At 41.2% G+C, this 12,260-nt stretch overlaps 1 protein-coding gene across 1 annotated transcript in view; it reads right to left on the bottom strand.

The window, feature by feature from the left end:
* Nucleotides 1-11,608, bottom strand: part of LOC311055964 (uncharacterized protein) — a gene marked incomplete at both ends in the record, with an annotated part of 31,867 nt that extends 20,259 nt beyond the window's left edge. Inside the window, 18 exons of the mRNA XM_084072266.1 lie at nt 491-539; nt 1,190-1,326; nt 2,906-3,070; nt 3,347-3,447; nt 3,629-3,738; nt 4,182-4,384; nt 4,489-4,632; nt 4,775-4,850; nt 5,523-5,758; nt 5,909-5,983; nt 6,102-6,314; nt 7,134-7,364; nt 7,510-7,584; nt 7,703-7,922; nt 8,732-8,967; nt 9,118-9,192; nt 9,311-9,523; nt 11,540-11,608. Coding sequence (XP_083928392.1) covers nt 491-539; nt 1,190-1,326; nt 2,906-3,070; nt 3,347-3,447; nt 3,629-3,738; nt 4,182-4,384; nt 4,489-4,632; nt 4,775-4,850; nt 5,523-5,758; nt 5,909-5,983; nt 6,102-6,314; nt 7,134-7,364; nt 7,510-7,584; nt 7,703-7,922; nt 8,732-8,967; nt 9,118-9,192; nt 9,311-9,523; nt 11,540-11,608 — 2,628 coding nt within the window. The remainder of the gene's footprint in view (nt 1-490; nt 540-1,189; nt 1,327-2,905; nt 3,071-3,346; nt 3,448-3,628; nt 3,739-4,181; nt 4,385-4,488; nt 4,633-4,774; nt 4,851-5,522; nt 5,759-5,908; nt 5,984-6,101; nt 6,315-7,133; nt 7,365-7,509; nt 7,585-7,702; nt 7,923-8,731; nt 8,968-9,117; nt 9,193-9,310; nt 9,524-11,539) is intronic.
* Between the last annotated feature and the right edge of the window lie 652 nt (nt 11,609-12,260).

Below are 12,260 nucleotides of genomic sequence, written 5' to 3'. Positions count from 1 at the left end.
CGCACACGCCACTAACCTGTACAACACTCGGGTCCAGATTGACAAAGGTATCCAGGTCCATGTTGACATTGGAGGCAGCGGCACTTCTCACATAGGAAAGGGATGCACCACCTACAGGTCATAAAGAAAATACTGAATTTATCCATCTCTGAAGTGTGTGTGTGTGTGTGTGTGTGTGTGTGTGCGTGTGTGCGTGTGTGCGTGCGTGCGTGCGTGCGTGCGTGAGAAATTTGAGACATTGTGAGGATGTTTGAGTTAGGCTATTACCACTGGTATACAGTACAGTACAGACAGTTGTGTATGAACTTGGGGTCCTTGACATGGAAATGTTTGAGAACCACTGCAATATACAGTATGTGTTTGTACGCATGTACATGTGAATGAATGCTTGCTTGCCCAAAAATGGTTCTGTATTCTGGAAGCTGGTAGTGCTGATAGCTGTAGTGCGGCTGAGTCCAGAGAAGGCTTTTTCTGCGATGTTAAAGAGCACTTTCTTCTTCTCCAGCGTACAGCTGGACACTACCAGCAAACTGGAATTACTGGAAACACCAGGAGACACACAGCACACATCTCAAAAGAGTGCTACCACATTTTCAACCACAAATGTAATTTATTCAGTCTCTAAAATTCAGTCCCTTACATATCTTATTTACCTTTTGGCTAATATGTCATGGAATCACACACATCACTCTTTTATAATTTGTTGTACGATGTTGCTTGTAGAAATGTATGCTAATTTTACAACTTTCTTTTTTATTTGTGAAAATGCGTGAATTATTATTATTAGGACTTTTATTTCTATAACATAATAATTGATTCTTATTTTTGCCAGCCCAAAATACGGATGCCAGGGTTAATTAGGTTAAAAATAGTTTTGGGTGGGGCGCCCGTTGGCCTAGCAGTCCAGGCGCATACCATATATAGGCTCTAATACAGTCTGACAGAGTGTCGCTCTGTTTGAATCCCGGTCCCGACAACCTTTGCTGCATGTCATTCCCCATCTCTCTCTCCCTGTTTCCTGTCTCGCTCTACTATACACTGTCAATAAAGCCCAAAATATTCCCAATTTATTTTTTATAATAATAGTTTTTTGGATTAATGTCGATGTTCAAGTGTGTGCAAGTAGTGAAGAAATACTAAAGTAAACATGATTTACGATACTACTGGCTCCCTCCCCAACACCCCTCACCTGAGGGTGTCCTCTGAGATGGTCTGTAGGACACTGGTATCCAGGGAACACAGGTTGGGTCCCTTGACACAACTGAGCTCTGCACTGCCAAGACTGTTGCCCGCCTTAGTCAGATACTTGGATATGATGGCCTTGGCCTTGATGGTGACAAAAAATGTGTTAGTGCCATATACATGTACTGCACACATTTACGAACACACATGCAAAAACGTGTAAATATAATCACAACGCATTATGTTTTCTCACTTTTACATTGATTACACTGCCTGCCAGCCAGCCAGCCAGCCAGACAGACAGACAAACAGACAGACAGACAGACAGACAGACAGACAAACAGACAGACGCTCTACCTCCTGAGCCACTGTCGCCCCCATGTATTTTTGTCAATAACACCATCAATCAATCAAAGATCATTTGTATACTTACCAGAGCTGAATCCCACTCCCCATCTGAAGAGTCCATTAAAGAACACAGTGTGTCAATCTGTGTGATGTTCCACATGCTGATGTCATCAGTAGTGGCGTTGCGTGACGCAGGCCCCAGCTCCTGGACTTTATCTTCTGGGATGAACGACTCACTGACATAGGCCTGACGTTGTGGATAGAGACATATTAGTGGATAGAGACATATTAGACGGGACACCAGATCAGAAATGCAACTGGAATCACTTTATTTGCGATACCTGTTCATTCATGCAATACATTTACAAGACTTTTATCTTGGTGGTAATGTGGTCAGACAATATTTAATATTATGGTAAAAGGACAACAGCCTCACATGCAAGAATACAATGCAAAATACATTGGAAACAGACTTTCCAAATGTCTTCATGAAGTTATCATTTAATTGGATGAAATACGCCAGGCGCACAAGAAAATACCACTTGTTGACCACTGGGTTGTTGGGGGTCACTGGGCACTGTGGATGACAGGTTGGACAATTTATAAAGATCATCAAATCAAAGGATTTCAAATGAGAGCCATATAAGCAATAGCAGTAGTAGTAGAGAGTATAAAAGAAATCTCACCATGAAATTGGCTGTCAAACAACCTGTCCAAATCAACACAGATTTTTTTTATAAAAAGGCAATCATTTCAATAAAGTATTCTCTTGAGTAGTAGACTAGAGTGAACAAAGTTAAATGTCCTGGCTCTTGTGTACATGATGGGAGGCATTTGTGCATATGCGTGCGTGCAAGTGTGTGTGTGTGAGTATAGCTAACCCTCTGGTGCAGAATGTCTCAGGTCTTCTATGCTGGCCCAGACGGCTGGTTCTATCTCTGGTAGTACATATGGTATGGCCTCATACAGACGTTCCACACTGGCACAATAAACATATTAATTGACAGACAGAATTGCTCAGTAGCACCCCTCTGTCCAAAAGGACGTTTTGGTATTGCAGCTGAAAAAGCTTGGAATGACAGACAGTCAGATTGTGAGAAAAAATATCTGGATGTTTTTATAGGCTTACAACCTGTTTTATACGTATTAGGGGGCAATATTTATGTATAATATATATTTTTTACATTCATGGTGTAGCCCCTTTAACATCATCACAACACACTCACATGACTTGGTAGACATCACAGGGTGGCTTAACCTAAGAAATAAAATAAAAGTCCATGCATTATAATAATAATAATTATTATTATAATTACTATTATCTTTTGCTGTACGTTTTTTAAGCTGTCATAAGACGCTCTACAGATGAGGTTACCTCTCTAGCGAGCAGAACCAGGTGGTGCAAGAACTCAGGAAAGTCTCCTTGAGACTGTGTCAGATGGTCAAACACTGCATGGATGATGACGTCTTTCTCTGGAGGAGTAGGCACCAGCAGCATCTCTGCAGTCTGCTTCGGAGTAAGGAGGTGTAGAACCTCCATCTGGACACGTTTAAGACAAGAGAGAGACAGACAGGACATAATAGGAGAGGGCAGGATATGATATTTAACCACTGAAGCCCTATTTTATACGTAATCGAATTATAATGTCACACTCGCAAATCAGCTATTACGTTTTTGAAAATCTTGCAATCCTGTGATGACATGCCCAAAATATACGGCAGGTTGAAAGGTTATTAAGTTACTGAAATTGTAGTGTCAAGTACAAACAATCAAATCAATGTGTTCAGTAAAAATGTTCAGATTATCCACACTCACTCCAGAGAAGTCACGGTTGAGGTCATAGAAGTCTGTGATGGGGGCGAACATGGAGAAGAATCCAAACTCCAAAGTTCTCCTCCAGCCATTCTGCACTATGGCTGGATGAGGAGACACACTGAAGATAAATACACAAGTCAGTGTAGGCTATAATAGTATAGTATTAGAATAGAGTAATGTTTTACTCAAAAATGTACTCTGAAAGCAACAGAAATTCCTGTACATCTGCAGACAAATGGTCCTCTGAGCTTGTCTCTAGCTATGGCTACTTGGTTCACTTACCGGACGTGTTGTGATGTAGCAAGAAGGAATGGATGAAGTGTTCGTACATCACTGGGCTGTGGTTGTGATCAGGATCCATGAGACGCATATGATGACTCAGATCTTTTACTCTGGACCCAGCAATGCAAAGAAATGTATCATTATTCCGGGACCATTTTGTGTATTTCGACTATAAGTGTTTTCCAAAAGGGTCTTGCTCTTGACCCATTTTTGGGTCACAGACCAGGTTTTATGAATTAAAGTAAGGTAAAGTAAATATCCTGCTTGTTTTTTGTTTTTTCAAAAATAAACAAAGTCCCACAATCTTTAAAAAAAAAAAATCAACAGATTTTCAGAAATTAAAGAAAAGGAAAAGGAATACAAAAGATTTTCAGAAGCTTTTAAGAAATACATTTTTTAAATATGCATACTTTATAATTCATAATGATTTTTCTTAAAAGTTTAGGTCCCAGGAAGTCACCAAATGTATCTTTCAGGTCTCAAGCTGAAAATGTTTGGGAAACAGTTATGTTCTAGAGAAGATAGCATTCCCTTTATAAACGGGACAACTCACAGGGCTTGGTAAACAGGACAGGTGAAGTTCTTAAAGCTGAGGCAGTCGAGGAGGCTTATGGGAACTGTAGGCAGCAGAGGCAGCAGTTTGATCTGGAACCACATCCTGATGAAGTCTGGGTCCTCCAGGTTCTCCTGGGTCAGGGATGGAGACTCCACCTGAGCAAACACATCTCTGAAGTGGGACGCAAGCTCACTGAAGTTCTAAAACGAGGGGGGAAAAAGTAGAGTTGTAAAATATTATATTTTTGGCTCTGAAAGGGAACTTATGAGCAGAAATCAACCACCAGTGACCGCCCAAGGCTTACCCCTGTGGCGAACTCATTGACCAGTAGGGTGAGCCTTCCGGTCAGCTCTGTGATCATTCTCAGTATCATCGCCTCTGACATAGTGAGGTTGCTACGGGCAGCACAGTGCATGAAACGGGCCACATTTTCCACTGCGTTGGTAAGCTGGTAGAAGAGATGGGGAGAAGGATAATGGATGTACAGGCATGACTTTCCTATCCGACGACATCTAGAATAGAATCTGGAATCCTTTGTGTAATGCATTTAAATTAAAGAAATTCAGAAACAATTAATAAAGCCTTCTCACGCCACATGATCTTTCTTCAAGGGTGATGCTGCAAGTGTCCTGGACCTCAGTGGTGTCATTGCCCATGTCCAAATAGCTGTTCAACAAGCAAGCACAATAATCAGCATCATATTCATAGATAATGGACAGTGGCCAAAACAAGGGACTTACAAAGGACATAACCTGCAATATTTCTGGATGGCCACCAGAGGGTAACCACAGGCTGACCTTTGTTATCACTCCAAAAGCAGGACATTGTTGACCTTTGTCTTGTTAGGTTCACTATCACAAAGGGACAAATTCCTTGTGTCAGTTTGAATTTAAGTTCCCTTTAATAATTTGTACTTTGTTCAGCCACCTACCCTGTGTTCACATCTTAGTAAAGGGCTTGTGTTTGTCTTTCCTTTTGTAATCTTTGTGTCCTGCCTTGCTTGGGTCACTTGTTTAAGGTTACAATCAACAATTCCAGTTATTACTCACTCAATATGTGCTATCTCGCATGTAATATTCAAAGAAACGTTTTGAGTTAATCCATAAATAAACGTTGCCCTTTTGTTGATTTCCATTATTATGTGTTATGTTGTGTTGAATGTGAAAGGAAACAGAAGTCCACTAACACCACCGGCACTCTTAATTAAACTAGTTCGGCTCATCCAGGAAAATCTGGGACTTTGGTCAAGACTAGCCTGCACAACATAATTGGAAAGACATGGACGCCTGACTGTACATGCATCTACTCACTGTATGAAAGAATATGAATTGTACTTACAACACTTGGTGGAAGGCATACTTGATTTGGTCAGGGAGTTGCCCATGGGGTAAGAATCTCTGTAATAGTGGCGTTACAACATGGTTGAACCAATCCTCCACATTTGTCACATCAAACTCTTCCATTGGTTGGGCTATGGACGTATTATGTGGCGTGTACATGCCAGCCAGCTCAGCTAGGGTCCAGTTCAGCAGGGTCTGGGTCAGATTCATGCTTCCGATCTCGGATACATTTCTCTGGAGAGCAACAGATAGATAGGAATGTCAGGGTCATGTCAGGTTAGCAGATGTAATATGCATAATCATAATAAACTAGTCATATAAAAACAAGTAATTGGCTTCTCATATATGCATATACTGTAGTATATGTATGTACGCTGTATGTACCTCACGTGTGAGAGACACAAACTCACTGACGAGGCTCCCAACAGGTCTGAAAGCTCCCATCAACCCATTCACCACCTGCAAGTGTTTCAAAAAGAACAAAATAATATTGTTTAAGGTTCTGAAGATTACCATCAACAATCTGGTAAAGGTTTAATTGGATGAAAGAAATGTATAATATTCAAAGCTATGCAACCTCTCTGAAGCTATTCTGTGGTGGTGATGGTGGTGAGTAGGGGTTATGTGAGGTGTATGTGTATCCGGGGGTGGAGGTGGGGGTGGGCCCAGGACCACCGGTCATCAAGCTGTGGAAGACCAGGCTGAGGGTCCCGTTGTCCAGGCCTGCAACCTCAGGCCTCAGTAGCAGCTCAGCCTTCTGTTCTGGAGACAGCAGGTGAAGAACCTCCAACTGCAACCCGGAAGACACGGAGAGAAGGAAGGTCAATTCATAGACAGCGTAGGGGAAGTTACTTTCAATTATTACACACCAGACCATACCCAGTCGACGCATCCGTGGGGGGATATGCGCACATGATCTGGCAACCCGGGAGGCAGTTCATAGCTGGGCAGCCCCGTAACCATGGCGACAGTGTTTTACACATAAACGCTAATAAGAAGCTGAGATTTGATGAAATTGAAAAACGGGCTTCACAGTTAAGTTCAGATGGTAATGGTCAATGGCTGTGTGCAAAATCAGAGCAATTGGTCCAGCCACTGAGGAGAACCGGGTAGCTTCACCTACTCCCACTACAGACAGAGGTTACTAGAATTATAGTAGGATGACTTTCAATTAAAAGTAATCATCGTCTTCACTTGGACCACAATAACAAAGGGTGGGTGTAAAAAATGATCTGTCACCCCCCAGACGTTACGTTTTGCGTCCGGAGGAGCAAGCCGGTAATTCAAACTATACCGTTGAGGTTTAATTGTTTTGTTTTGTTGTTTTTTTTGTTGTTTTATCCCAAGAGAACAGTCGAATAATGACAGTTACAAAAATATAAGCCTGTATTTGGCCTCCCAAAAGATGCATAACAAAGAGGCATCAAATAGAACAAACAGAAGTCCACTAACACCACCGGCACTCTTAATTAAACTAGTTCGGCTCATCCAGGAAAATCTGGGACTTTGGTCAAGACTAGCCTGCACAACATAATTGGAAAGACATGGACGCTGGACTGTACATGCATCTACTCACTGTATGAAAGAATATGAATTGTACTTACAACACTTGGTGGAAGGCATACTTGATTTGGTCAGGGAGTTGCCCATGGGGTAAGAATCTCTGTAATAGTGGCGTTACAACATGGTTGAACCAATCCTCCACATTTGTCACATCAAACTCTTCCATTGGTTGGGCTATGGACGTATTATGTGGCGTGTACATGCCAGCCAGCTCAGCTAGGGTCCAGTTCAGCAGGGTCTGGGTCAGAGTCATGCTTCCGATCTCGGATACATTTCTCTGGAGAGCAACAGATAGATAGGAATGTCAGGGTCATGTCAGGTTAGCAGATGTAATATGCATAATCATAATAAACTAGTCATATAAAAACAAGTAATTGGCTTCTCATATATGCATATAGTATATGTATGTACGCTGTATGTACCTCACGTGTGAGAGACACAAACTCACTGACGAGGCTCCCAACAGGTCTGAAAGCTCCCATCAACCCATTCACCACCTGCAAGTGTTTCAAAAAGAACAAAATAATATTGTTTAAGGTTATGAAGATTACCATCAACAATCTGGTAAAAGTTTAATTGGATGAAAGAAATGTATAATATTCAAAGCTATGCAACCTCTCTGAAGCTATTCTGTGGTGGTGATGGTGGTGAGTAGGGGTTATGTGAGGTGTATGTGTATCCGGGGGTGGAGGTGGGGGTGGGGCCAGGACCACCGGTCATCAAGCTGTGGAAGACCAGGCTGAGGGTCCCGTTGTCCAGGCCTGCAACCTCAAGCCTCAGTAGCAGCTCAGCCTTCTGTTCTGGAGACAGCAGGTGAAGAACCTCCAACTGCAACCTGGAAGACACGGAGAGAAGGAAGGTCAATTCATAGACAGTGTAGGGGAAGTTACTTTCAATTATTACACACCAGACCATACCCGGTCGACGCATCCGTGGGGGGATATGCGCACATGATCTGGCAACCCGGGAGGCAGTTCATAGCTGGGCAGCCCCGTAACCATGGCGACAGTGTTTTACACATATACACGCTAATAAGAAGCTGAGATTTGATGAAATTGAAAAACGGGCTTCACAGTTAAGTTCAGATGGTAATGGTCAATGGCTGTGTGCAAAATCAGAGCAATTGGACCAGCCACTGAGGAGAACCGGGTAGCTTCACCTACTCCCACTACAGACAGAGGTTACTAGAATTATAGTAGGATGACTTTCAATTAAAAGTAATCATCGTCTTCACTTGGACCACAATAACAAAGGGTGGGTGTAAAAAATGATCTGTCACCCCCCAGACGTTACGTTTCGCGTCCGGAGGAGCAAGCCGGTAATTCAAACTATACCGTTGAGGTTTAATTGTTTTGTTTTGTTTTTGTTTTAGTTTTTTTATCCCAAGAGAACAGTCGAATAATGACAGTTACAAAAATATAAGCCTGTATTTGGCCTCCCAAAAGATGCATAACAAAGAGGCATCAAATAGAACAAACAGAAGTCCACTAACACCACCGGCACTCTTAATTAAACTAGTTCGGCTCATCCAGGAAAATCTGGGACTTTGGTCAAGACTAGCCTGCACAACATAATTGGAAAGACATGGACGCTGGACTGTACATGCATCTACTCACTGTATGAAAGAATATGAATTGTACTTACAACACTTGGTGGAAGGCATACTTGATTTGGTCAGGGAGTTGCCCATGGGGTAAGAATCTCTGTAATAGTGGCGTTACAACATGGTTGAACCAATCCTCCACATTTGTCACATCAAACTCTTCCATTGGTTGGGCTATGGACGTATTATGTGGCGTGTACATGCCAGCCAGCTCAGCTAGGGTCCAGTTCAGCAGGGTCTGGGTCAGAGTCATGCTTCCGATCTCGGATACATTTCTCTGGAGAGCAACAGATAGATAGGAATGTCAGGGTCATGTCAGGTTAGCAGATGTAATATGCATAATCATAATAAACTAGTCATATAAAAACAAGTAATTGGCTTCTCATATATGCATATACTGTAGTATATGTATGTACGCTGTATGTACCTCACGTGTGAGAGACACAAACTCACTGACGAGGCTCCCAACAGGTCTGAAAGCTCCCATCAACCCATTCACCACCTGCAAGTGTTTCAAAAAGAACAAAATAACATTGTTGAAGGTTATGAAGATTACCATCAACAATCTGGTAAAAGTTTAATTGGATGAAAGAAATGTATAATATTCAAAGCTATGCAACCTCTCTGAAGCTATTCTGTGGTGGTGATGGTGGTGAGTAGGGGTTATGTGAGGTGTATGTGTATCCGGGGGTGGAGGTGGGGGTGGGCCCAGGACCACCGGTCATCAAGCTGTGGCAGACCAGGCTGAGGGTCCCGTTGTCCAGGCCTGCAACCTCAGGCCTCAGTAGCAGCTCAGCCTTCTGTTCTGGAGACAGCAGGTGAAGAACCTCCAACTGCAACCCGGAAGACACGGAGAGAAGGAAGGTCAATTCATAGACAGCGTAGGGGAAGTTACTTTTAATTATTACACACTAGACCATACCCGGTCGACGCATCCGTGGGGGGATATGCGCACATGATCTGGCAACCCGGGAGGCAGTTCATAGCTGGGCAGCCCCGTAACCATGGCGACAGTGTTTTACACATAAACGCTAATAAGAAGCTGAGATTTGATGAAATTGAAAAACGGGCTTCACAGTTAAGTTCAGATGGTAATGGTCAATGGCTGTGTGCAAAATCAGAGCAATTGGTCTGATCTGAGATATTGTGAGGAGACAATATCCTGTGTATATAGAGTAAATGGCATATCTGCTATTTGCAAACAAGTTGTAAATACTCAGAAGACATTTCACGTTTTCCTTATATTATGATGTCATGTTTTGTGAGTGTAAGATTCAGCACCTATTTTCCCCCAGCCTGATAAGAGATATTAAATACCTTGTAATGTACTTGGGAATGTCTCACCATATAATACATTTGGAACCATTACGATACTTGTTGACCTGGCTAGTAGCTGGGTTGAAGCCATACCATTTTGTATATTGTAAAATAGATACTCCCCAGCATATCAGGCACATCAATGTTACTGAATGGCGTCAATACCACAATGAAAAACTATTGTTTAGCCTACATTGTGACAGACTTGTCATCACCAGGCAGGAGTTTTGGATAAGCTCTAATGTCCATGTAGATTCCAGCAGGCAGAGATTATAGTCTGACAACAATTTCAATTACAAGCTTTGACTCTTGCATGGATCAAACCGTTAAGTGTATAAGTTGGTCAAATAAATTAAAACACCAGATTGTACAAGGCAAAAAATATTGTCAGTTAAACAAACAACTTTTGTGTATTATGTTCATATGTGTATGGGCTTAGGTATTAATGAGAGGTTGCATTCCAGTTTCACTTTTTGTTCAGCTTTAGTAGTGAAGAACCCTTCTCATCGTGAATAGTAATTCCAAAAAAAAAAAACACACACATCTGTATTCATTGTAAATGTTAAATACATCTGACTAAATACATTACCAAACATATAGATTCACTAGATTCAACCACATGGTAAAAAGAATAATAAGTAGAGACAAAGCAGAGCAGATATAGTTTAAAGTATTTATTAACACAATTGTATTATTGGTACCTTTATTGTTATTGTAAGCAACACCATCAATATATTTGGTATAATGTCCTATCAATTATTGTTATTATAGTTGTTGTTATTATGATTATATATGTAATAATAGTATGGTTATATTTTATGATTCTATATACTGTATCATCACAAGGTTCATGTGCTTTATTAAGATGCTTTCGAAACCCAGAAAAAGTGCCAAAGGCATGTGAACAACCAGGCTGACCACATTTAACACATTGAGTGCCAAAAACGGTCCGGACCGTTTTTCATAATCCTAACATGGTGTGCCAAAAACGGTTATGGCCGTTTTTGGCCAAAAATATGAAGAAAAAAAAGATTTATTTTTTTTCAATTTTTTTTCCAAATTTTTTTTCCCTTCACAGCACCAGGAGATATAATTTTACGAAGATTTAGACTCCAATCCACCTCCTGGTTGAGTTATGACTTCAAAAGCCTGTATCTCGGCTCCTGTGTACTTTTTGTTTTTACGATGTATTTTCGACTATTTTCAACTGGCTGCAACTATGGAACGGATTACCGAATGTTTTTAATATTTTTCCCCGGATTGTACGAGACCTCTATGTGTGTAATGAGGGGATCACCGTGAGGACGGTGAATTGGCATTTGCCTGAGTGCTTGTGCAAATGAAACACAACATCTTTAGTATAAACAAAAAATCACTGCAGCATCAGAGCCCTCAAAATACAATATCTTCTAGGTATCAAAAAATCTGTGCAGCATCAGAGCCCTCAAAATAAAACACAACAGCATCTCAAAAGTATACAAAAAGAATCAGTGCATCATCCGAGCCCTCATCTCTTTAACCCTGCGATTCACCTTCGTGGTAGCAGCATCAATTTGGTAAACAGCGGTTTGCAAGAAGTTGTACACATTGGCCAGATCCATGTTGTATGATAATGATAATAATAAGAATAATAATAATAGATCCCTGTATGAGGTACCAAAGACAAAATGAGCTTTGAAAAGCTTATCAAAAGAGGCAAGAGAATCTGGTGACCAGGGGTTGACACTAAGGTCTCAGAGGCACTTGCCCGTCGGGCAAGTACAGGTCATTTTCTACTTGCCCACAGGTCTTGCCCACTTGCCCGAAAAAGTAAATCGTCCTTTATAAAATGATAGGTTAAATTTGAATTACTGTTCAATTTAGGGTGCAAGGTGTTGTGAGTTTGCAGATGGCATTGGATGAAGTGAACAGCCAACAAATACGATAAAACCCGAAATTGTGTCTACTAATGACTTCATCCTTACTGCTCCAAAAGACCACAGCTAGAGAAGTTATTATTTGTAGCAGGGCCTTATTTTTCAATCAAAAGTTACCGTAAACTTACCACATTAGGTTATTAGTGAACACCCGACCTCTAATCGTAAATACACACAAAACATGAATTGATTAACCGATAAGAATTTGCAAATCAAAATTTTGATCATGCAAAAACAAACAAAACATCACTATTAACACACAATCCCATTCAAAGATTCTTAGTATTGGTTTACTTAAAACTGTGACATTCCATTTTACATTTTACTGAGTCACTAG

The sequence above is a fragment of the Gymnoscopelus microlampas genome (genome assembly GCF_963454915.1).
Source record: "Gymnoscopelus microlampas genome assembly, chromosome: 2".
NCBI classification, from domain to species: Eukaryota; Metazoa; Chordata; class Actinopteri; order Myctophiformes; family Myctophidae; genus Gymnoscopelus; species Gymnoscopelus microlampas.
Note: the sequence above shows the minus strand (reverse complement) of the source record. Positions and strands in the feature narration are given on the sequence as shown.